The following is a 25,717-nucleotide window of genomic DNA, read 5'->3' as shown; positions in this document are numbered from 1 at the left end:
CAGGGAGGCCCCGTGTGCCCAGCAAGGACCTGGGCCAAAGCAAACGAGGTCTGTGCGCCAGCGGCGGCGGGCGGGCTTGCACTTAAGTGAGCTGGGGGTAGGCATCCAGCTTGTTGGACAGGTTCGAATCCTGAATCTGCCGGCTGCCAATTGTGTGTGTGACTCAAGCTCTCCGTACCTGTTTCCTCACCCCTGGGTGACCGCGCACGCTTAATCAGCTCAGACAGGCACAGCCCCTGGGACGCGGTCAGTGCTTACGAGAGGCTGCTTGTGAAGTGTCTGAAATACTAATATGACTCGAAGTCAGACAAGCTTTGACTCCCATGCCAGCGGGAACAAGAGGGAAGCGCTCACTCAGCTTTCGGGGCCTCACCCAGTCCCCGGCTGTCCTGTGCCCCGCGCTCCGCCCTTTTCGGGGCCGGCGCTCCGCCCCCCGACCCCGCGCCCCGCCCTAGTCGGTCCCGGCGCCCCGCCCCCGCCTCTGGCGCCCCCGCAGCCCCGCCCCACGTCACGTCAGCCCAGCAGGCCTCGCGCATCGCCCGGCGGCGTCCGCGCACGCGCGGTTCCGAGCCGGACTCTACGACGGGTCTTGGCGCGGATCGCGTCCCGGGGCAGTGCACGCACACTTGGGCGGGGCGCGGGCCGCGCTGCGTCCGAAGCGGCTCCGACGCCGTCGCTGGGCCCAAGATGGACCTCCCGGCGCTGCTCCCCGCCCCGACCGCGCGCGGAGGGCAACATGGCGGCGGCCCCGGCCCGCTCCGCCGAGCCCCAGCGCCGCCCGGCCCGAGCCCCGCGCGCCGCCGCCTGCTATTGGTGCGGGGCCCCGAAGATGGCGGGCCCGGGGCGCGGCCCGAGGAGGCCTCCGGGCCGAGCCCGCCGCCCGCTGAGGACGACAGCGACGGCGACTCGTTCTTGGTGCTGCTGGAAGTGCCGCACGGCGGCGCCGCCGCCGAGGCTGCCGGATCACAGGAGGCCGAGCCTGGCTCCCGTGCCAACCCGGCGAGCCGCCCGGAGCAGGGCCCCAGCGGCCCGGCCGTCGCCCCCGGCCCTGGCGTAGCCCCGGCGGGCGCCGTCACCATCAGCAGCCAGGATCTGCTGGTGCGTCTCGACCGCGGCGTCCTCGCGCTGTCTGCGCCGCCCGGCCCCGCAAGCGCGGGCACCGCCGCGCCCCGTCGCGCGCCCCAGGCCTCCGGCCCCAGCACGCCCAGCTACCGCTGCCCCGAGCCGCAGTGCGCGCTGGCCTTCGCCAAGAAGCACCAGCTCAAGGTGCACCTGCTCACGCACGGCGGCGGTCAAGGCCGGCGGCCCTTCAAGTGCCCGCTGGAGGGCTGCGGCTGGGCCTTCACAACGTCCTACAAGCTTAAGCGGCACCTGCAGTCGCACGACAAGCTGCGGCCCTTCGGCTGTCCGGTGGGCGGCTGTGGCAAGAAGTTCACTACGGTCTATAACCTCAAGGCGCACATGAAGGGCCACGAGCAGGAGAGCCTGTTCAAGTGCGAGGTGTGCGCCGAGCGCTTCCCCACGCACGCCAAGCTCAGCTCCCACCAGCGCAGCCACTTCGAGCCCGAGCGCCCTTACAAGTGTGACTTTCCCGGTAACTGCGCGCTCGGGGGCGGGCGGGCTGCGCGGTGTTGCAGGCAGGCCCCGGGTGCCACGTCCGTCCCACAGAGGGGCCTGCCAGACCTTAGCAAGCCGGGGACGCAGGCTCTTCGGGATTTGTGTTCTAGCTCCTTCCATGTCATTCGATTTGAGATCTTGGCCCTGCCTTGCCGCAGGGATTTCGATGGCAGGTAGCGCAGATCACCACAGCTGCGCTTCCCAAAGGCGGCGGCAACAGATACCCTTAACCTGCTTGCGCTTGATGAAAGCGGCAGCGCATCTTCACAGAGTGGCACGGAGCTGTGTGTCAGGTCTTTATTTTCCTCAGTCTCGTCATTTACTTATGGGGTGCACACTCCGTGCTGGAGAAGCAGAGATGAATGTGGCCAGATTCAGGACCTTAACACGCTGGGAGGATAGCCACAGGTGTGCGCACATCCTGGCTTTTTTGCCTTTTATACTTTTATTTCCGTTGAACCTCACAGTTTTGTGAAGTTTTAAAAATTAGCCGACTGTGAAGGTTAAAAACTGTCCTCATTTTACACATGAAGAAACAAAGGCCGAGCCTCGTGGATAAAGTCCACTGCTGGTGGCCGGGCGCTGTGGCTCACGCCTGTAATCCCAGCACTTTGGGAGGCCGAGGCGGATGGATCACAAGGTCAGGAGATCGAGACCATTCTGGCTAACACGGTGAAACCCCGTCTCTATTAAAAGCACAAAAAATTAGCCGGGCGTGGTGGCAGGCGCCTGTAGTCCCAGCTACTCGGGAGGCTGAGGCAGGAGAATGGCATGAACCCCAGAGAGGGAGCTTGCAGTGAGCCTAGATCTCGCCACTGCACTCCAGCCTGGGCGACAGAGCCAGACTCTGTCTCAAAAACAAAAACAAAAAAAGTCCCCTGCTGGTTATTTCTCCGCTGTCTCCACTGTGTGGACTTACAGTTGTAGGGAATGTAGGACTCCAACACAGTTAATTCTTCACCAGGATGGGCAGCTTTTCCTGGTTTCACAGGGACGGGGTTCCTCCAGAAGGGCAAGAGAGGATTCCTGCCTGGAAAGGCAGAAGAATGGGGTCGGCTGGATGGCAGAGCCCAGGTGGGGATTGTGGGCTGTGGTGAGGGCCCAGGAAGAAGGACCAGTCATTCAAACCAAACTGGAATGTGTGCCTAGCATGCCCTTAACCTGTATATGCACACGGCTCTCCTTATAATGTTTTCAAACAAGAATTTTGAAAGGATGAGATGATAATTATGAACGGGTTTTATTATTTTTTCTCTCACATATGCCCGTGGACTGTCTTGCGCATTCCTCTTCAGAGAGAATGTGGCTTGAGGCCACTAGCTCAAAGCCTTTTTTAGTCATACATTCTTGGGAATCTGATGGTGGCTGTAGACCCTCTCCCTGCTAAAAAAGTTTCATTCTGTGTATGATGCTAGGAAGGTTACGGATCCTGCCTGCTTCCAGGCGTGAGGTCCCTTGAGGGTTTTGTGTTGGCTGATCCATGAGGCTTCTTGTGTTGAGATGAGATTAGATGGTTAAAAGCAGGAGCAGTACCAGTGAAGCATCATCAAAGGGCCCAGACCTGAATTTCCTGAGGGCCTGAGCCAGGGAGTGGGAATGATGAGGGTCTCTAGCAGGTGAGATTGCAGAGGGAGAACCAAAGGGTGTAATTATCTATGGGGTTGTGGGGGGTTCTTGGGGGTATTTTGGGACCAGATCGAGGCCAAAGATCAGCATTTCCTGGTTAGATGTTGCTGGGGAAAGTAGGGTTCCTTGGGTTGATACTTTTGGGCAGTGCTATGCCATGTGCATCTGTGTGGCAGTTCACAGGCAGGATGGTATCTTGTTAAAGTCTCCAAGAAGAGCTGCGGCAAAGACCCGTGTTAAACATCCTGCAGCCTCATATTTTCCACCCTGTTGGAGCCTTGAATGTTTCTGTTGGAGGAGAAGCATTGCTGTGGAATTGTTAAGGCTTGGCTGCTTTGGCCGGGGGTTAGGATGGAGGTGAAGATTACAAAGCAGAGAACCTAAGGAAATGGCAAAAGGAAAAAGAAGCCAAATAGCAAGGGACAGGGCTGGCAGTTAGAGGGTGTCAGGGAGGAAATTTGGATGTGTAGAGGATGCAGCATCACCCCCAAGGGGTGAAAATCCTGGCCAGTAGGATGATTTGTAACCTTTCAAAGATCAACCCTGCCAGACAAAATCTTGTTCCTTAGTATTTGATTTCTCTCATGGGGTTCTTGGGTCTCAGTCTGTGTTTAGGATCAGTACTCTGGAACTGGCCAGTAGATGGCTTTGAACAGAGAACTTTCTCTTTATCAGTTGTTCCATCTCAAAGTCGTGTTGCAGCAGGTGGCCAGCGTGTGCCTATTGGCTGCCATTAGCTGCCTTCTTGTGGTGATCACAAAGCCAACAAGCATTAATGGTCATCCCTTTTTAGAGAGTGCTTGTGAGTCATGTTTTTCCTTGTCTGCTTCAGGGTGAACAGTGTCCGGTGGGTGTGACTAGCATTAGCTATGTTGTATAATTTTTGCCACACTTTGAGCAGGGTTTGTGTTTTCCTTGTTCAGGCTGTGAGAAGACATTTATCACGGTGAGTGCCCTGTTTTCCCATAACCGAGCCCACTTCAGGGAACAAGAGCTCTTTTCCTGCTCCTTTCCTGGGTGCAGCAAGCAGTATGATAAAGCCTGTCGGCTGAAAATTCACCTGCGGAGCCATACAGGTAATGAGCTAGGGAACGCAAAGCATTTGGACCCAAGATTTGTCTTCATCGTAGCTGTTGGAGTTGTAAATTTTATGCTGTGTACTTTTTTTCTTTTACAAGGTGAAAGACCATTTATTTGTGACTCTGACAGTTGTGGCTGGACCTTCACCAGCATGTCCAAACTTCTAAGGCACAGAAGGTAATCCTTACATTTTGGTTTGCATTATCAGCTTTGAAAATGAGTGATTTGTCAGCAGCAGAAACTAACGAATGAAATATCTGTAGACATTTTTTAAGTTGTAAAAATAGCTCAGTGTTGATAATTTGGAAAGTTCAGAAAACTGTAAAAAAAAATTGCTGAGAATCTCATCACCTGAAAATACTTTTTTCTGTGTGTACTTTTTTTTTTTTTTCCCCGAGACGGAGTCTCACTCTGTCACCCAGGCTGGAGTGCAGTGGCGCGATCTCGGCTCACTGCAAGCTCCGCCTCCCGGGTTCACGCCATTCTCCTGCCTCAGCCTCCTGAGTAGCTGGGACTACAGGCGCCTGCCACCACGCCTGGCCAATTTTTTTTTGTATTTTTAGTAGAGACGGGGTTTCACTGTGTTAGTCAGGTTGGTCTCGATCTCCTGACCTTGTGATCCGCCCACCTCAGCCTCCCAAAGTGCTGGGATTACAGGCGTGAGCCACCACACCCGGCCCTGTATATAATTTTTTTAAAAAAAACTTAATTGGTATACTCTGTTCTTTAAAAAAAAAAATTCCAGTTTTGTTTAACTTAACATTGTAGAATAAGCTTTCTTCATGTAATTACAAGTTTTCGTGGTGGTAATGACAACCCTGGAGACCGTCCAGGTGATGCTCAGCACTTTACATGTGTGTCTTCTATCTTCACAACAACCTCAAAGCTAATGTTCTTATTCTCCCTGTTTTACAGTGAGACTCGGAGAGATTCGATGGTTTTTCTGTGCTTGCACAACTGGGCTCTGAGGATTTAATATAAAAATGTCACTTAGGAAAAGACACAGTCTTTACAAGTTGGCTTAAGAGAGTCTTTTAGCATTGCAGCTGATGCTCTGTGCACATTTCTCATGGCCCTCTGTCACTCGGAAAGCTTGTTGATCATGAGGGTTTCTAAACAATAGAAACACCTTCATCAATACATTTGGGACTCCACTGTTCTTAAATTGAAATAGCAGTAATTGTTCAATGTGTGACTCTGGGGTCTGCTTAGTCATTAAGGTAGAATTTTTAACTATGGGGTAGCTAAATTGCAAATCTTCTCACATGGATTAAAGACAGAGTAAAGATTTTCTGAAATGTACTACTGATTTTTGTAAATGTAAAGTTTGTATTTTGGTATATTTTGTAGAATTTTAAACAAAGAATCACGGTGAGTTGTATGAGGAATCACAGCTCCTTTATTTTTCTGTCTGGCAGGAAACATGATGATGACCGGAGGTTTACCTGCCCTGTCGAAGGCTGTGGGAAATCGTTCACGAGAGCAGAGCATCTGAAAGGCCACAGCATAACCCACCTAGGCACAAAGCCATTCGAGTGTCCTGTGGAAGGTAGATTTTAAAACATTGCTTTGAGCAGTAAACTAAGTACCAGGCCAACATTTATCTTGTTAAGTTTCCATTGTTTGAAGGTAAATGTTAGCTGCTCAAAGACTGACTCAATATAAGTTGTGGCGTTATGTTTAGTTACCTCATTGAGTTAATTGTACTATTTTGGGAGTAGTGACTTGAGAATCAGACATGGTTTGACTCATGGCCCTGATCCTCATTAGATCTGTGGCTCTAGTTAAGTTACCTGTTTAATTTGGTGGTCATGAGGATTAGGTGAAACGTGGAAAATGCCTGTTTATCCATCTGGCGTGGAGCTCGGACTCAGTAAATTGTAGGTACTTTTGAGATCACGTTTGAATGGTCGCTCCAATCATTTTGTAATTGCATAGCAATAAAGCTAGACTGACTTTTTTTTGTTTGTTTTAATTTTTGAGACAGAGTCTTGCTTTGTCGCCCAGGCTATAGTGCAATGGCGCAATCTTGGCTCATTGCAACCTCTGCTTCCCAGGTTTAAGTGATTCTCATGCCTCAGCCTCCTGAGTAGCTAGGACTACAGGCGTGCGCTACCACGCTTGGCTGATTTTTATGTTTTTAGTAGAGACAGGGTTTCACCATGTTGGCCAGGCTGGTCTCAAACTCCTGACCTCAAGTGATCCACCCACTTTGGCCTCCCAAAGTGCTGGGATTACAGGTGTAAGCCACCGCACCCAACCTGACTTTTTAAAAGGGATAGTAGAGAGGTTTCTTCCTTTAAAACACTGAAGCCTTAGTTCATTTGCCAGAAATTGGCTGCGTGACCTGTGCGTGCTGGCCCTACTCTAGTTCTGCAGGTGCACTGGGAGGCAGTGAGCCAGGGCATGTCGGGTGGTCATGGATTCAAAGTCTGGCTCTACTGCTCCCTAAAGTGGTGACCTCAGGCAAGCTGCTTCTTTGGGCCTTGGTTTCCTTATCTGAAAGAGAGAATATTAAAGACCCATTTAAAGCTGAGACTAGCTCTTAGAACATAGTGAACATATATACAAGTGAACGTATATGCAGTTCCTTCTTCCGTCAGGGTTTCAGCTGGAGGTGCAGACAGGGGAACAGGTAACATGTAGGGTGCTGCAGGGACACAGAGGGTTTCCCCAGACTGCTCTTCGGGGTGAGAATGGCCTCACAGTCAGCTGAAGAAGGGGAAAGCGCACCAGACATGTGCGTGTGGGTGCTGGGGGTGTAATGGCCTGGGAGAGCCTCTCAGGGCCACGAGTGGCAGGCTTGAGTGTTTGGGTGAGCGTATGATGTGATCATGTTTGAGTTGTGGCTCAGTCTGACTTCAGGAAGGAAAGCAGCCAAGGGTGTGGGGAGGTGGGATGGCCTGGATGGGGGCGTTAATGGTGGGAAAAGAGAAAGCGGCATCGATGGCAGAGGTGGGAGTTAGAAGTCACAATATACGGTGATGGATTTGGATTTTAGTTGAGGTCAGTGTCTCAGCTGAGTGGATTTGGAGGAAACAGAGTTTGGTTTGGACATGTTGTGTTTTTGGTACCTTTGTACATCTAATGCACAAAGGGCAGGGGATGTGCTGCTGGCGCTGAGGAGAGTAGACCAGGCAGGGAGCGAAGCAGACAGCACCCAAGTCGTCATTTAAGCCACAAAAGTGGATGAAATTCTCAAGGAAGAGTATAAATGGAGGAGAGGCAGGGTAGTGTAGTTGATCAAAAACCTGAATTCTGGAGTCACACTGCCTGGATTCGAGTCCCAAGTCTGCCTCGTAAGTAGCTCTGGGACCTTGGACAAACACTTGAAGCTCTCTGTGCCTCTTCCTTGTCTGTAAAGTGAATAAAACCTCCCAGGGTTGTTGGCGAAGGCTGGATTGGTTAGTAAGTTTAGAGCATATGGAAAACATCAGTACATATGTCAGTTTACTGTTGTTATGATTGCTGTTAGATTTTCTTAAAAAGGACCTAGGACAGAGCCCTGGGGCTGCCCCCGATTCCAGTGGAGTGGCTGGGATGGGTACTGACAGGACCAGCAAGAGCACAGAGGGGGTGGTGCTGAGGTGAGAGGGGATGTGTGGAAGTGGGGGTCACCTTGAGTGCTAGGGTGAGCCAGGACCAGGGAAGACATGCCTCAGTGCCACTTGTCTTGGTGTGTTGATGGATGAGGTTCCGTGGGGTCACTCAGGCAGAGTCCTGCTCTGATGCCCTGAGAGGTGGCCTGAGTGGGAGACGGGGATGGTTTGTGCTGACACTTCCACCAGAGGTGACTGGGGAAAGGGGAAAGGTGGGAGTTGGCTGTGGAGGATGGGGCATTTATTTCTGTAGAGCTCTGTTTCTTCCAGCAAGTCTAGGTGTTCTGCTGGGAGAGAAAGGGGGCACTCCCCACGTGGTGTGGGCAGCATGTGGAGATGGAGTTGGAGCTAGTGGGAGGAGCCCAGAACCTCTTCTCAGCTGGACTGAGAGTTGATCATTCTTGGGGTTGGGCAATAGTTGGGACTGATTATACCATTTTTTCCACTTTGGTAGATGTTTGAACTGTTGTATAATAAAAAGTAAAAGGCAAAACTACCTTTTTTATAGTAACAGGAGGAGGAGGAAAGGACAGGACCACAGACCAGAAGTCTGTCTGAGGGCAGGCACTGGGTGGCATCATGACAGCCTCGGGGCTGTGTGTTGCTGGGGCCTGTGTCTCGTGTGTTGCTGAGCCTCGTGCTTGCCTGGCCATCCACATGAGCGCCTCACTGTCCTCTGAATGCAGCTTGCAGACAGGTCTATCAGTAATGGCTGCTTCTGCCTCTCCCTGGTTGCAGCGTGGATTTGTAAAGAATGGACACAGATCTCAATATATGGGCAGAATTTGGAAAAGCCAGCAGTTAGTACACATGGAGAAATGATTACATTCCTGGTTGTCACAGGAAATACAAACCAAAATGAAATAATTTTTGCCTATGAAATTAGCAAATACTTTAAAAAATGGAAACCCAGTGCTGGCAAGAGTGTGCAAGGGTCCTGTTGTAGCGTGGCCCTGCCATTGGGAAGGCATTTTACAGAAGATGTGCTTAGAGCCTCTGCTCTGTGACCTGTCTCTAGAAATCCGTGCTCAGGACCCCCAGCTGGGAAAGGGGGTTCCAGGGTACCCTGTGTACCATGGTGAGCAGGGCATGCGGAGGAAACTGTGCATTTGCAGGGCAAGCCTGGGCCGTCGGACCATCTCCTGTGTTTCCCAGATGGTCTTTGATGAGCCTGACCTGGAAATGAGTTTGCAGCTGTATAAGAAAATGAAAAATGTAGTTGAAAACTACATTCACAGGCAGCCAAGGCCCTTACTCATCTGGCCGTATCCTATCTTCATAGCCTCTTTCCTTAAAATATCCCTCCTCCAGGTGCTGGGCTCCAGCAGTACCGCCCCACCGTCCTGAGAAGGTGCTGCGAGTGCGTCGTTGCTCGCTCCACTTGCTTAGGTCCATGCAGAGGCTCTGTAGACAGGTATGGCTTTATTGGGCCCTCAGCACCCCTGAGAAGCAGGTGTCATTCCCATTTCACAGAACAGAAAAAGGAGACCTGCAAAGGATAAATAATTTGTCTAAGGCCACACTGCTGGTAAGAGGTTGAACTGGAACCCAGGCTGGGGTGCCTGCACAGCTGCCCTTCATGCCCCCATACCTTGGCTGGGCAGCTTTTGCGGCAGGAGCACCATCTGCTTTGCTGCACAGTGGCCCAGTCACCTCAAATGCTGTATACTCCTGAGACCACTTTTCTGCCTTCTTGGGAGGTGTGCGGTTTCCTCTGCCGCTCGGATGCTTCAGTGTTGGCACTGACTTACTGCCCTTTATTGAAGCAGCTGGCTATTCTACTTGCCCCTGCCGGGTGCAGGTCTCTGGCCGCCAAGAGCTCCACGTCTTCTCCCTGCACTCGTATGGGGCAGAGCGCCAGCGTAGTGGAAAGCCAGGGCACGGAGGGGAGGTGACTATAACTTTGAATGTGTCTTGTTTTTCCTCTGATGCCTGTGTGCAGATCAGAGTCATAAGTGGATTGGGAGTGTAAGCAAGGAGATGCCAGCTCTGGGCTCCAGGACACCCGCTCAGTCTCCCTGGGCATCCAGTGTCTCAGGGGGAAAGTGAAAGGACTGGCTTTGGTGATCTGTCGAGATAGTTTCCAGCTCTAAATGTCATCCTAGGATTACATTTTTTATGGTAATAGCTTAATCGAGATGACTAGAATAAATTGTTTGCAACTGAATGTTTAAGCAGTTAATACTTAATTTGACTTAATCTTCCCAACATCTCCATGTAGTGGGTGAAGAAACAGGCACAGAGGTTGCTTAGACATAGCTGAGGTAGGACTTCAAATCTCCCTACAGGTTTCACTGTATCTCTTGCTTTTTAAAAAGTTTGCTTTTGACTTGAATTGCTTGTGATGCTACTCCTAGAGATATTTGGTTTCTGTCCTTGCCAGTAGCCAGGGTGCAAAATGCAGGTCTGGTGGTTCTGATCTGATGAGGAAGTGTCACTTGTTCCTGGTTCCTTGGTGATCCTCAGGTTTCACACTCATTACTCTTTTTGTTCCAGGATGTTGCGCAAGGTTCTCCGCTCGTAGCAGTCTGTACATTCACTCTAAGAAACACGTGCAGGATGTGGGTGCTCCGAAAAGCCGTTGCCCGGTCTCTACCTGCAACAGACTCTTCACCTCCAAGCACAGCATGAAGGCACACATGGTCAGACAGCACAGCCGGCGCCAAGGTCTGCACTTTCCACGGCCCCCGTGGGGAGCTGCTTCCCTACAAGAAACAGGAATAGTGCCAGTGCCGTCTGTTCCTTCTTCACCTCTTGGAAGTCGTCGGGCAGTGGGGTTGTGGCCATGGTTGCCAAGCCAAGTGGCCTCTTTTGCACTTTCTCTGCCACTTTCTTGCTTTTGACCCTCTAATCCCTCCCATGTCTTTTGTTTTTTGAGACAGGGTCCCTCTGTCACCCAGGCTGGAGTGCAGTGGTGTGATCATGGCTCACTGGAACCTCAGGGTCCTGCTCAAGTGATCCTCCCACCTCAGTCTCCAGAGTAGCTGAGCCCACAGGCATGCACCACCATGCCCAGCTAATTTTTGCATTTTTTATAGAGACAGGGTTTTACTGTGTTGCTCAGGCTGGTTTTGAACTATTGGGCTCAAGCAGTCTGCCCACCTCAGCCTCCCAAAGTGCTGGAATTACAGGCATGAGCCACCATGCCTGGCCCCTCCCGTGTCTTTGAAATGCTTTCCTGGAAGAATGTTTCACTTTGTTGACTTTCCCTAGCATATGTCCCCTAAGCCTGTGTCTCTCACTGGGACTTTTGTCCTGAATTCTGGACCTGCCCCTCCTGCGTTTCCGTCTGCCTCAGCTATTCTCTCTCTAAGTAACAAAGGCCAGAGCAGAGTTGTGTTTCAGGAGTGGACTGGGAGCAGTGAGGGCTGGAGAGGGCAGGGTTAGAGGGGAAAGTGACAGTGGCTGGGTGACCTGTAAGGGGAATGCTGAGTATGTGAGTGCCTGGTCATTGGGCAGCTTTGCAGCATGGGACTAGGAAACCTATCCCACTAGGCCTTCTCCACAGTGCAGGATGCAGAAGTGCCTGGCAGCTGTGGTGGCGGCCCGTCTGAGGAGCACGCACATGTGCCCTGCTCTCTGGGGCCTGGTGCGGTTATCGCTCCTCACTGGGCCTGGTTGATGGCATCCTAGCTAGCCCTAGAGTTACTTCTGCTGCTTAGTCCGTGGAAGCTGTGTGTGTCACCAACTGGGTCCTCCTGTGGATTGTGTGACCAGCAGCACCACAGGAGAGCACTGGCCTTGAGGCGCAGCTGTGTCACAGCTGCCGCATTGGCAGGGGACAGGCCTCCATGCCTCGCACAGAGTTTGATGAGGGGTTGGGCTCAGGGCAGGTCTGTGGCCTTTGCTTTCTTGTGATCCTATTTGGAAGTGGTCATGAAGCCCCTCCTTGGAATCTTGGACGCTGATCTTTCACAGTTTACAGCAGTTGCCATTCAGCTTTATATTTAAATAAATTGCCCTTCTTGCTTCAGTAGTGTCTTGAGGACAGGGAATGTGTGTGCCACCTGATTCATGTTGGAGGGTGTCATCTTTGCTCACAGAGGCCCACATGACCAGGCCCCCTTTCTCTGATGGCTCTATGAGACTACATCACTCAGGTCTCTCCCCTGTTCCGCCGTTCCCTCTCATGGCACACTTCCCCTTTCCTGACCTGGCCAATTCAGAAGTCAGCAGAAGCCCAGTGTTATACCAGATGCACTTTCCTTAAACTCTAGTGGGATGTGAGACCCTCTTCTGCAGCAGCTTGTGTATCCCAGGCTTGAATTTCTTGTGCAACAATGACTTATTTGTGTGTCATCCCCCTTCCAGCTGTCGGGTAGAAGACCAGGTGTCACCATTTCTCCTAGTGAAAAACAGGCACTAGAACACCTGGTTACTGTGGGATTATGTCATGCCCTCAGTGGGTTGTTTCAGTCCCCCTAACGGTGGTCCTGGGAGTGGGATCGTCACTGGTGAAACCAAGATAGAAAGTACTTGCCAGGGTCACACCCGCAAGAAGGGCTGGGGCTGGGCTTTGAACTGTGGTGATCATGACTGTTTTGCCAGATGCTCTGCTTACTAATGTTTATTTAGTGATTGTGTTAATATCTGGCCCTTGTACATGTCTGGTCTCTCTAGTAGTAAATATTTATAGAATTAGTAAAGTGCTAAATAAGGAAATTTATTAATAAATGGGTATCATTTGCACTGAGATTATTCATGGTCTCTTCACAGGGAGCTGAATCCTCAAGAGAGTCAAGGGAGTTTTTAGAAAGTTTGAAAAACTGACATAGTTTTCCATTTTTAATTTCGCCAAAGGATCACTACCATTTTCTTTCAAAATGCTTCATTGGTACTAAGGGATATTTATTGAGGAAGTGATGCTATATTGATGCTTTTTTTTAAGCTTTGAAGTAATATGACAACTAAAGACGATACATTCTGAATTTGATTTGCTTTTTGTCTAGAATAGATTTTTGTAGATTTGCATTATTAAAAATATAAAATATAATAGACACTCTGGCCAGGTGTTCACAGCCTGCAGGTATGAGTTTGGGGTCAGTAACAGCTGGCGTGGGAGAAATAGGATCAGAGAACTGAGAGCAGGTTTTCCTCTGGGCCAGGCGCTGGCACAGTCAGGAAGCTGCTGGGGACAGTCCTCAGGAAAGGGTGACATCAAGTCCTTATTTGGCTCTTTTGCCCAAATTAATTATTCTCCCATTTTACCATTTGCTTGATGCTTGAAGCATCCTGTGATTTGGTATAACTGGCATGTACTTGTACACAAACCCAAAACTTGCCTATGCATTGAAATTTTTTGGAAGTCATTATTCTCCCAAAGGTATGCTGATTATTTAAATTTCATAGTCATAGAATAACAAATAATCAAATATTTAAAGAGTATTATGACCAAAAATTAAGACTCCAGATGAAGAAGGGCCTGTTAGAATCATTACATGCTGCATCAGGGCTGGGCACTGTGCTGGGAGCTGAGGGGACAGTGGTGGTCAGACGGCTCTCCACCCTCAGGAGGCTTGCAGTCCTGGTGGGGAAATGTGAGGCTGGAAATGCAGTGGTAGGGGAGGCTCTGGGAGGGAAAGCCCATCAGGAACAGCTCTGTCTAGGGGGCCCCCAGCATGCCTAGAGGTCCTGTGCATCTGCCTAGAGCTGAAGCTTCGGGTCTGTCCTGGCTTTGCCAGGCAGCCAGTTTCATTTCCTTTGTTTACCCCTATATGGCTCCAGTCGGTTTTGGGGTGGCAGCTAGTTGTGGAGTGGAGCACAGAGTTTGGCAAACATGAGCTGACAAGCTGATTTCGAAAATATCCTCAGAGCACAGGCCAGCTAGCAACTGGCAGCTGAGGATGATGTGCCGTGGAAAGATTCAGTCCTCTCGGGCAGCTCCCGTAGCACCGGGAGGGGAGAGGGCTCAGGCTTTGAAGCCAGAAAGACATGGATGCAAGTCTTACTTTGCTTCTTGCTGTTACCAGTTGGCCTGACCTTAGGAAATGTTATTTAATCTCTCTCCAATTGTTCCTACTGGAGAAAGCCCTGTCAGCCTGAGGATCCAAGACACATACATAAAGTGTCTGATGTCAGCCGGCATCCCTTCCTGTCCCTTCCTGGGGTGTGTGTCAGGTGCCCCGAGAGACTGGCCGTGGGACTCTGTCATGATAACCAAGCTTCAGGGTCTGGGAAGAGGACAGTCAGTGCTTCCTTGGGGCATCACTTGGTAACATCATGGGCATAAACAAAAGTACTCAGTCTTCAAGGTCATAAAGTAACCGGAGTGTATTCCTTTTTTTTTCAGATCTCTTACCTCAGCTAGAAGCTCCGAGTTCTCTTACTCCTAGCAGTGAACTCAGCAGCCCAGGCCAAAGCGAGCTCACTAACATGGATCTTGCTGCGCTCTTCTCTGACACACCTGCCAATGCTAGTGGTTCTGCAGGTGGGTCGGACGAGGCTCTGAACTCCGGAATCCTGACTATTGACGTCACTTCTGTGAGCTCCTCTCTGGGAGGGAACCTCCCTGCTAGTAATAGCTCCCTAGGGCCAATGGAACCCCTGGTCCTGGTGGCCCACAGTGATATTCCCCCGAGCCTGGACAGCCCTCTGGTTCTCGGGACAGCAGCCACGGTTCTGCAGCAGAGTAGCTTCAGTGTGGATGACGTGCAGACTGTGAGTGCAGGAGCATTAGGCTGTCTGGTGGCTCTGCCCATGAAGAACTTGAGTGACGACCCACTGGCTTTGACCTCCAATAGTAACTTAGCAGCACACATCACCACACCGACCTCTTCAAGCACCCCCCAAGAAAATGCCAGTGTCCCGGAACTGCTGGCTCCAATCAAGGTGGAGCCGGACTCGCCTTCTCGCCCAGGAGCAGTTGGGCAGCAGGAAGGAAGCCATGGGCTGCCCCAGTCCACGTTGTCCAGCCCAGCAGAGCAGCACGGTGCCCAGAACACAGAGCTCAGTGCAGGCACTGGCAACTTCTATTTGGTATGAAGCAATCTATTCAGTCACCACCATATAGGTCACTTCTCTCATACTCAGTCTTGAGGATATTCTGGATTAATCCTTTCTATGCAGACGTTTCTGGTTTACAAAAGGACGCAGCCCTGGACTACAAGTCTGGAACTGACAAGTTCTTATGACCTTGACAAATCACCTTAACCTATCTGAGCCTTAAATTCTCATTTATTTCCTACATAAGGAGATTTGGCTAAATGCTTTCTGAGGTCCTTTGGAGTCCTGTGGCTCCATGGTAATGTGCTCCTTTCCTTGAAAATTGGGGGTTTTGTAATGTTGAGATACTTTGCCTCTATGCTTCTCAGCTCATGACCAGCCCTAGAAGAGGAGTCAAGACATAAGCCACCTTCAGAGGTTCAATGGAAACTTTAAAACCATACCAAACTCTTTTTTAGAACTAGAATTAACAAGAAAAGAAAAGAAAAAAAGGGAGGGGGTTTATGAGCCTTAGTTCTTGGAGGATTATAAGAGTACTCCAATTTTGAGGCTGAACAGTTAATATACTTTATATCAATTATACATTTAATATAATTTAATTTAAAATAATTTAAAGATTATTGGGAGATAGTCTGATTTTCCTGACTCAGATGGGAATGATCAGATAGGGTTTTTTTTGTGTGTGTGTGGCACAGGCTAAATTTGATGGTGACATTTATATTGTTCAGAGTGTTACATCTTATTTTACAACTTTTAAAAAATGTTAAATCTTTTGAAGTAGGATCAGTTGTGAGGCACATAGTAACTGAGGCTCCGTGGAGCCAGCTTTCATTTCTTTCAGTGGGAGAGGACGGTCTCTGTGTCTGCATTTCTGGTGTCTTGCTTGTCGGTGGCAGAGCTATGCTTGCCAGCCTTTGCTTAGGCAGCTATAGCAGTTGCTAAGTGTACAGGTGACTGGGCAGGGATGGGAGGTGGCCACAGTTAGAGACAAGTGTGCAGTCAGTCCCTGGTGCAAGGACTGTGTGCCTCGGTGCCTTGGGAAATGGAAGCTTCCTGGTGCAGCTGTAGCTGTGGGTGGAGGTGGAGAAGCCAGCAAGACCTCAGTCCTAACCCGTGTTCGTTTTCTTGCTAGCTGTGTGGCGTTGGGCTACCTCGCTTCTCTGAGTACAAATGGTGTGTGGTGAATGGGTCCCAGGTATGCTACGAGCTTTGAGGGCTGCTCTTTTTCTCTTCATAGTGATAAGTGTTAAACTGTCTTTCTTTGGAAATGTTCACAGACTTCCAACAGCTGAAGTCCTCTGAGTACTGTCTGGCACCCTCAGGAAAGTTCCTGAATTCAGTACCATCATTATTGTTTTTGCGTAAGACTTTGAGTGTAGCCCCTGCCACCAGAGCGGCCTCTGCCGTGGGTCTCTAAGGTGGGACCTGTCCCGGGCCTGCCGTACACGTGTGTGGCACGGTGTGAAAAGTGTCGCGGAGTGCCATGGTAAGGTGACCCTGGGTCACCCAGGCAAGGCTCAGTGTTTGTTTCAGAAAGCAGAGAAGTATGTAATTGATTTAAAAAGTTTCTGTGTAAAATATTTTACTATGTTTTAGACTTTGGAGGAATACACTTTGCTTCTCTGGATAAGAAAGTCACATACATTGTTCGAGCTCCAAGTTTGTTCGGCCCTCGCCACAAGTGGACGTAGCATTTGGCCCTTTGTGTGCCTTGCTGGCGACTCTGGTTATGGGAGCTCGGATATGTCCCAGAAGCAGGCTTATGGCACTTCTCTAGCTCCCTTGCTACCCTTCCTTTGTGTCTAGATAAGTGACTGATACGCTTTTCTTTGGTCTCAGGAAAGTGGGGGCTCAGCAAGAACTGATTACCGAGCCATTCAACTAGCCAAGGAAAAAAAGCAGAGAGGAGCGGGGAGCAATGCAGGTGAGGCCGTGTGTGCTGTAGCCCTGATGAGCGAGGGCCTGAGGGTTCTCTGTCACTATTACTGGCAGAAGAAACACACAGCAGGTGTTTCTGTGCTCTTGATTTTACTTTTCTGTTCAGAATACCCTTTTTATCAACTCCTTAGTTTTATTTGAACTTAAGGGAAAAAATTAGTAACAAAATTCCCAGCATCAGTATGAACCTATTTTATTTGCCTAAACAAGCTTTGTGAAAGTTAAGGGTTCAAACACCAGTGTCAGTTACCTGGAAGGCTACTAAGGTAAATAAGCAAAGCAGGCCAGGTGTCAGGAAAGCAGAGATTGTGCCTGGTGCTGAATGGCCTTGGGGCCTGATCTTGGCATGGCAGAGACCTGGGGACTGCCACTGTCCCCAGGTACATGTACATGGAGCCAAACTGTGTGTCCTGTGGCATTGTCAGAGTTTTGTTGAAATCTTATTTGAAAATGTTAGCAACTTATTTGTATTTTTAAAGACCAAACAAGAGCTGGTAACCTATGTGGCCTCAAGCATCTGTCCTTCCTGAAAATGGAATAGTGGGATGTAGTGCTTAATGGAAACTGCTAAATCTTTTTCTAAAAAGTAACAGTGGATTTTTAAAATGTATTGTTTTTTGTGTATTTCATTTGTCCTTTGTATTTATCTAAAAGGGTTGATACGATTTTATATCTTGCTCTCTATTCCTAATAGTATCATGACTGACTTCTTATTTAAAATAAATAACAATTGCCGATTTTCTGTTAATCAGTTTTCTTCAAGCCAGTGTTTCCCTATAATGTTGTATGCATCAGTGTGGATTGTGACTTAGGAAGAGACACCTTCACGGTTCATGAAGTACCAGAATGGAACTTGCAGAGATAATAGAAGGAAGTGTGGTGGTGAAATTTGTAGAAAGAGTTGACCATAGACCAAGTAAAGTTCATGAAGGAAAGCGGATGCCTTTATTGAACCTGATAGATAATATTGAAGGAAAAAGAGACAAACATTCAAGTATATACCACGTGTCCTATTTCTTACATTGCTTTGGAGTACTGTCTATAAAGGAGATTTGATGTTTTCATTACTGTTTTTGTAAATATTTCAGCATTATCTTTAAAAAGTTAAGGATATTGGCCAGGTGCGGTGGCTCATACCTGTAATCCCAGCACTTTGGGAGGCTGAGGCGGTGGATCACCTGAGGTCAGGAGTTCAAGACCAGCCTGGCCAACATGGTGAAACACTCTCTCTACTAAAAACACAAAAAAATTAGCTGGGAGTGGTGGCGCATGTCTGTAATCCTAGCTACTTGGGAGGCTGAGGCAGGAGAATCGCTCAAACCTGGGAGGTGGAGGTGGCAGTGAGCCGAGATTGTACCACTGCATTCCAGCCTGGGTGACAGAAAACAAGACTCCATTTCCAAAAAAAAAAAAAAAGTAAGGACATTAAAAAAAATTATAGCCGCCTACTGTTGCCAATTCTTTAAAAATTAACAGTATTTTCTTAATGTCAGTATCTAGCAAATGTTCAAATTTTCAGTTGTCCCAGATGCCTCAAATGTTTTGTGTAACTGTTTGTTGGAATTAGAATCCAGTGGGGTTCATATGTCACTACTGGTTGATACATCATCTCTTGACTCTGTTTGACAGCTGTAGGGTTCTCTGCTATCTCTTGTCTGGTTTTTGTTGAAGGAACTGATTGTTCTTTCGAGTGTGCCAGTCTGGACCTTAATGATCACATCACTGTTTTAACACGTTCCTTCCTTTTTTTTCTTTTTCTGTAAATTAGTAGTTACGTCTAGTGGTTATATCTGGTTGGTTGATAAAACTCTGCTGCAGGTAGGGGTGGGTTCTCGCTGGAGGCCCCCAGCCTTTGGCGGGCTGTCTGTCTGTACTGCTGGCGACCATTGTGACCAGATACTGGATCCACTTATTCCTTAGGGGTTACTTTAAACGGTAGCACTCTAAATCTGTCATTTCTTTCTTACTTATAGCTGGGACATGTCTATAAAGATCAGCTTCTCATTTTTTTACCCTGAGGTGCAGTTAATGATGTTTGAATCTGTTTGAGTTTCTTAGCATTCTACAGTGATGGTCAGAGTATTTTAATGCACTCATTGGTTTAAATACTTCATAGACTTCTAAGGGAAATCGAAACCTGGTACCTGCTAGGTCTCCTTGTGTGAGTGCAGCAGGAGAATGTCGTCGTGAGGGTGAGGCTGCTGCCACCGCCACTCACATCCTTGAAAAGCCCCTCCGGGTGCCTCAGCCAGTGGAGGAAGGCCACTGTCTCTTTTCCAAAACCTGCAGGGCACCGTTGTCTTCCTGCGCCCGTGTGTCTGCTGTGGTTTTAGACCCCTGCCCCCCCCCCCCCAGCATGGGGGGATGCCCGCCTCCCCTCAAAACAGCATCCTGCATACTCATGCTGCATTTATCACAGCTGAGAGTCCCCTGTGGCCGCAGTCCTGGGAGCTGAACGGCAGACTTGATGTGGATATGACCAGGCTCCCCCAGTGCCCTTCCCTGTTCCAGGCCGCATGTGCATTTAATTGTCACACCTCCCTATCTCCTCTGGTCTGGGTGAGGGCCTTGGCCCTCCCTTGTCATGGTGCTTTCAAAGAGGGTGGGCCTATCACTTTGGACTGTCCTCCCTGTGGGCCTGCCTGATATCTTCTGGAGATGAGACCTGGGCTGGGGTTGCTAGAGACGGGGGCGAGGTGCCCTCCCCCACACATCCTCCCTGGGCTATGCTGTCTACATGTCAGGTATGTAAACCTGGATCCCTGGTTAGGGTGGTAGCTGCTAGGTTTCTTCACCATCAACTTCCTGGTTTTCCTTTTGTAATTAACTATCTTGCAGTGGATGCTTTGAGACTGTGTGTGGAGCTTGGGGCTCCCTAAGACCATCTTCACTTCTGATACCAACTGCAAGCTTGGGGGTCCTCAAGACCACCCTTAGGTAATTCTCTAGAAGGACTCATGGAGCTGACTGATAGCTGTTGTACTCACAGCTAACGCTTATTGCAGCAAAAGGACACAAATTAAAGCCAGCTGAGGGAAAAGGGGCCCAGGCAGGGCTCATGAGAGTTCCTAGTGTGACACTTCAAGTGTCCTCCCATGGAAGTGTGAACAGTGCCAACTTCTCCCAGCAAGTGACAGCACACACAGGTACCATTGCCCCCCAAGGAAGCCCACCTGAGACTCGCAACAAATCTGGAGTTTTGTTGAGTCTCAGTTGTGTGGACTTGCTGGCCTTACTCTCCAGCCCTCCAGAGGCTGAGCTGGCGCTATGTGCCTGAGGCCTCCACCATGGATTAGCACAGACTGTGGAAGTGGCCCAGTGCACCCAGTTAGACAGACATTCTTACCAGACAGGGCATTCCAAGGGCCTAGAGATCTCCCAGGAGCCGGGGCCAGAGGCCAGGCCTCTCTGGGCAGGGTTAACCCTTTGCCTTGCAGTGCAAGTGCCCTGTTTCTCTTTAAGCTTTCCTCTCACGTAACACTCAGCAGGGGCTTTTGCCTGTGGGGTTCTAATGGTGATTTTCCATTTCCCTTATTTTTGTATACTTATTTATTAGAATTTTGTAAGGAAGAGCTGTCTCTTCTCCCTCATTTACTTATTCAGTTATGCAGTATGGATTCAATGATACTGATTTGCGATCTCCGCTCACTGCAAGCTCTGCCTCCCAGGTTTACACCATTCTGCCTCAGACTCCCGAGTAGCTGGGACTACAGGCGCACATTGCCACGCCTGGCTAATTTTGTTTTTGTATTTTTAGTAGAGACGAAGTTTCATCATATTAGCCAGGATGGTCTCGATCTCCTGACCTTGTGATCCGCCCGCCTTGGCCTCCCAAAGTGCTGGGATTACAGGCGTGAGCCACCGTGCCCGGCCTCAACGGTATTGATTCTTTAGGCTGTAGTTAATATTGGATTATGATTAATATTATCACCATTTATTTTGTTGCTCCAGTTGTTCCAGCTGTGGACAATCCTTCAGTTGGATTCTTGTGCCCCATCAGCATTCTCCATCCTAGCTTTTTGTTTTGAGCACTTCCTTCCTTCCTAGCACCAGCAGGCTCTTGTATTATCCCTGTCCCTGCCCTGGAATCAACTCCTCCTCCAGAGAGCCCTGGTTTCTTTTGTTAGAGGGTGGTATTTAGAATGCAGACACTAGTTGTACTTACTGTTACTGGGGTGTTGTTACACTAGGGTTTCAGTGGTCAGTGCTGGTGTTTATGTTAACCCACGCTGTGCTTTGGATTCAGGCTATTTCAAATTTTAGATGATATGGTACATATATTATGTATTCATACCACTAGTTACTACATTGGTACTTTTCAGCAAAATATATCTAAATGGAATCAAATAAGACTGTAAATAGCTTTACATCAGTTCAGGTCAGTTATGTTGCTAAATTACTTTTGGCATTAAGTTCAGGGGTAAAAAATGGGGTTTGGGACTTTTTGGGTTTCAGGATTTGTGATTGAGAGACTGTGGACCTGTAATAAGTTCAAGAATGAGCAGTTTCTGTGTAATAGGACTGTTAATGGAATCAGGTCATTTAGAAACAGTCAAGACTCTGCTGTTGTGAATGTGGTTAGGAGCCAGTGCACACCTCAGTTCTTAGGAAATGTGCAGTCTGAGCAATAGCATCTGAAATTCAAGACTGTTCCCATTGTGTTGCTGTTGAGTGTAGAAAATAAAATGTGCCAATTTCTTTATCTCGAGTATTGAGATTCTCCCCTTAGAATAAAACAAGAATTTTTCTCTCAGTGTAAAACTGTCAAGTTTTATTCTTGAAACGAATAGCAAAGTTAAGCTTAAAAAAAAGCGTAAACAGCTTCAGAACTATAAATGGGTATGTATACCTCTCTGCTGTCTAAGGGGCAGAGAAGGGAAAGATGATGTGGTGCTTGTCAGAGACAGCAGCAAGACACATGGTGACAGAAAACCAAGGGTATCCTGTGTCACAGTGAAATGTAATAAGGGCAACTCTCCTGCCAAGAGACAAAGATTGAATACATCGGAAGCACACTCTCCGCTGTGTGTTGTCTAGGAGAGTTGCACCCTGTATGGAAATATTTGGGAAGGTTAAGATTAAGACAGGGTAAAATAAAACAAAGGCAAATCACAAAGCAAGGGCTAATGTTAATATGAAAAGTGTAGAATTCAAGGAAAAAGCATGGGACAAAGAACATTTTTCCTCTTTTTGGTTGCTGTTCATGTGTAGCCTACAACAGAAGTATAAGACCCACAGACATTTATTTGAATATTTATTGGAAAACATATACTATCAAACAATATAAGGTAAAAGCCGATAGAAATCTAGAATAATTGAATGTATAGAAACTAGCAGTTTGAAAGTGATTAGTTCATTATCTGCTGATCAAGCAGAAAAAAATAAGCATACGAAAGATGTTTATAATGGGATTAATAAAGTTGATTTAATGGATCCTACTCCATGTCTGTGGAATATTTGTAGAAATTAAACGGAACAAATTAGGGCATCAGGAAAACTATACAAGTCTTTACAAAAAAAAAGTATATATAGTACTACCTATATATACACATAATATATAGTACTGCCTATATATGCCTATATATGTATATGTATATATGCGTGTATATATGTATATGTGTATATGTATATATGTGTATACACATACATATATGTATACAGATGCATACACACGCATATGTATATGTATACACGTATGTATATGCATACACACATGTACATATATGCACATACATACACATGCACATGTACATGTGTATATGTGAGTGTGCATGTATACATGTTTGTGCATATGTACATATATGTATGTGCATGTGTATGTGTGCATATATGTATATATGTGCATGCGTGTGCATATGTGTATTACAGGTGTGTATATGTGTAGGAATGTATATATGTGTGTGTACATATATGTATATGTGTACATATGTACATGTATAGGCAGTACTATGTTTTCTGATCATAATATGTTAAATTAGTAAAAATTACTTGGAAAACAAAAGAAAACCTCTAGACAATTGGGTGAAAGAAGAAATAAAAGCGAGGCTGGGCGTGGTGGCTCATGCCTGTAATCCCAGCTCAGCTACTCAGGAGGCTGAGGCAGGATAATCACTTGAACCCGGGAGGCAGAGGTTGCAGTCAGCCAAGATCGCACCGTTGCACTCCAGCCTGGGCAACAAGAGTGAAAGTCCATCGCCAAATAAATAAATAAATAAAAGCTAATTACAAATACAGGAAAATGGATAGGCCATGTGTTTATAAGTTTGAACTCTTGAGCCAGCGACTTCTCTGCACATTCAGCTTTCTCCTTTGTGAAATGGTAATAGAAGCATGCTGCACTTGGGATTCTTGTGGATTACACGTGAGGGTCTTAGAAACACTTGACGTTGAAGCCAACTACTATGTATTACTGTATATGGAACATAAGGGATGTGGCCAAAACTAGATTCAAGTTTGTGCCTCAGATGTCTTCCTGTCAGAACAGAGTCAAATCCAGATTTTGATGCTTAAATGTGACAGCTTATTCAGATTTAGAAAAACTTTGGTATGGGCCAAAGAAAACATATCCCTAAGGGCATACAGCCCCTAGGCCATCATTTTCCATTTCTGTCTGAGCAATTAAAAAAAAAAAAAAAGCGTCAAGTAAATTCCACAAATTCTTTGGAATACATAGAGGTAAATAGATATCATGTTAACTGTATGATAATAAGTTAGAATACTTGCAACAAAATGCAGAGTTTTCTAGAAAAACAAGTAATCATTCAGAAATAAGAATATGAATAGTTCATTAACAGTTACTCCCCTTTGTGGAATTTGTGCAGTAAATGCTGCTCCAAAGCTCTGTGGAAAACAGAAGCTTCCCATGAAAAATCTGACAAGGATATCTCTCAGAAAGAGAGCTGTAATCCCAGCACTGTGGGAGGCTGAGGTGGTAGTATTGCTTGAGGCCAGGAGTTCAAGACCAGCCTGGGCAACGTAGTAAGACCCCCATCTCTAAAATAATAATAATAATAATTAGCCAAGTGTGGTGGTGCAAACCTGTGGTCCCAATTACTGGGGAGGCTGAGGGGGGAGAATCACTTGAGCCCAGAGATGGAGGTTGTAGTGAGCTAGGGTCTACCACTGCACTCCAGCCTGGGTGACAGTAAGACCTTGTCTCAAAAAAAAAAAAAAAGAAAAGCTATAGATTGGTGACTCCTACGAAGATAGATGGAAATGTTCTAAATAAAACACACTTAGGATCTGGCAATGTATATATTTAATGTACTATTCTAACCAAATAGAGCTTAATCAGATAGCTTGAGAATGATTTAATGTTAGGAAGTCTGTTAATTGCATTATCTCAATAATCGGTGAAGAACTTTATTATTTTCTCAACAAATCCTGTATTTGATTTACAAAATTGATATTCATTACTGTACTGGTGGGACTAGGAATGTAATAAAAGATTATGTGCCCAAACCAACAGCCAACATCATGCTTAATGGTGGGTTATCAGAGGCGTTCTGTCCACACACCTAGGAGTTAGACAGGAATTGCGTGTATTACCCTTGTTACCCTTGGTGTTGGATGTTGTTTGAAAGTTCTTGCCATTGAAATAAACCAAGAAAAAGTAATAAGATAGAACTGCAGGAAGGAGACAAATAACAGCTTACTGATGATTTGACTACTTATTGGAAAACTCAACTATCAGAAAAATTAGTAAAACAGAAGATATTTAAGTGCCAGTTAGAAAATAAATGTCTACTATCCAGAGCTTCCTGCATAGCCAAGTAGCCAGCTAGGAAATGCAGTGGGAGAAGAGATCTCATTCACACAGCAACAGAAATCATAACAGCCAGGAGGAGATGTCACCAGTGGACAGGAGGTGAAGGGAGGGATGACAAGATCAACTGCTCTCAGCTGGGGTGATCCCTTGCCTTGGATGAGTCAGGCACACGGTGGTGAACAGCACAGACACCCTGCTAGAAGTCTGGTAGCAGGACTGGGTGAAAAGCACCTCATAATCAGGAAACCAAATGATAAATGTCATGAAGAAAGACAACCAGGAGGAGTCTGTGGAACTTTGTAGTTTTAAATAGTGGGGATAGGGAGGGTCTCCAAGGAGGCAACACCCAGCAGGGACAAGAAAGGAGCCATGGAATGTGTCTGCGGAAACACTTTTCTGGGCCAAGGGAGCCAACAGTCCTTACCATGACCCGTCAGAGGCAAAGCCAGGAGGCCGTTATGGAGGCGGACCTCGCCGAGGGAGCATTTTAGAAGAGCCAGAGCTTGCTGAAGGCGCCTGGGTCCTTGTCAGACTCCAGCTTTCCCTCAGTCAGATGGGGAAGCAGAGGATGTGATTAGGAAAATGGCGTGATAGTTTGAAGAGGGCCGTTTCTGCTGCCATTTTGAAAATAAACTTACTTGGGGGAATGGGAGGTTTCAGGGAGAGCCGTTGGAAGCCTGTGTGCTCACCTAGCAGGAACGAGAGTGGCGATGGCAGTGGGGAGGAGTGCTCGGGCTCCTGCACCTATCCTGATGGCAGAGCCCACAGGCTTAGCTGACAGACGTGGGATGAAGGAAAGGGAAGCCTCTTTCACTCTTCCCACAGCATTGCAGTGCGATTTCATGCAGAAGTCCAGGCAGGTTTCAGGACAGTTGTGTAAGAAGCTATGGACAAGAATGTCTAAGAAAATGGAAAATGGCATAGAGGATTTGCACTGTAGCTAAGACTTCATGCAAGGCCATGGCAGCTGAAAGCATGTTCTGGTGCTGGGGCTGCATGGCAGAGCCAGGAGCCCAGGATCCAGCACACCGGGCACTGACCTGATACCTGGTCATCTTTGCGTGTGGAAAGGTGGCATTTCCAGTTATTGACGGGTGAATGCTGGCCTTTTAGGGAAAAAATATATTAGAATTCCATACAGAATAGA

General features: G+C 47.8%; 1 protein-coding gene across 2 annotated transcripts in view; it reads left to right on the top strand.

The window, feature by feature from the left end:
* The first annotated feature begins 586 nt into the window (after window positions 1-586).
* ZXDC (ZXD family zinc finger C) overlaps window positions 587-25,717 on the top strand; it is a 37,708-nt gene continuing 12,577 nt past the window's right edge. The window contains exons 1-7 of one of the 2 annotated variants that reach the window (XM_025376220.1): window positions 587-1,594; window positions 4,167-4,319; window positions 4,422-4,500; window positions 5,742-5,872; window positions 10,419-10,589; window positions 14,212-14,897; window positions 16,704-16,788. In XM_025376220.1, coding sequence (XP_025232005.1) covers window positions 688-1,594; window positions 4,167-4,319; window positions 4,422-4,500; window positions 5,742-5,872; window positions 10,419-10,589; window positions 14,212-14,897; window positions 16,704-16,788 — 2,212 coding nt within the window. In that variant the 5' untranslated portion in view covers window positions 587-687. Of the gene's footprint in view, window positions 1,595-4,166; window positions 4,320-4,421; window positions 4,501-5,741; window positions 5,873-10,418; window positions 10,590-14,211; window positions 15,163-16,703; window positions 16,789-25,717 lie in introns of both variants that reach the window. The other variant, XR_003118122.1, reaches the window with a different exon arrangement.

Source organism: Theropithecus gelada, chromosome 2, assembly GCF_003255815.1.
Source record: "Theropithecus gelada isolate Dixy chromosome 2, Tgel_1.0, whole genome shotgun sequence".
Classification (NCBI taxonomy): domain Eukaryota; kingdom Metazoa; phylum Chordata; class Mammalia; order Primates; family Cercopithecidae; genus Theropithecus; species Theropithecus gelada.
Note: the sequence above shows the minus strand (reverse complement) of the source record. Positions and strands in the feature narration are given on the sequence as shown.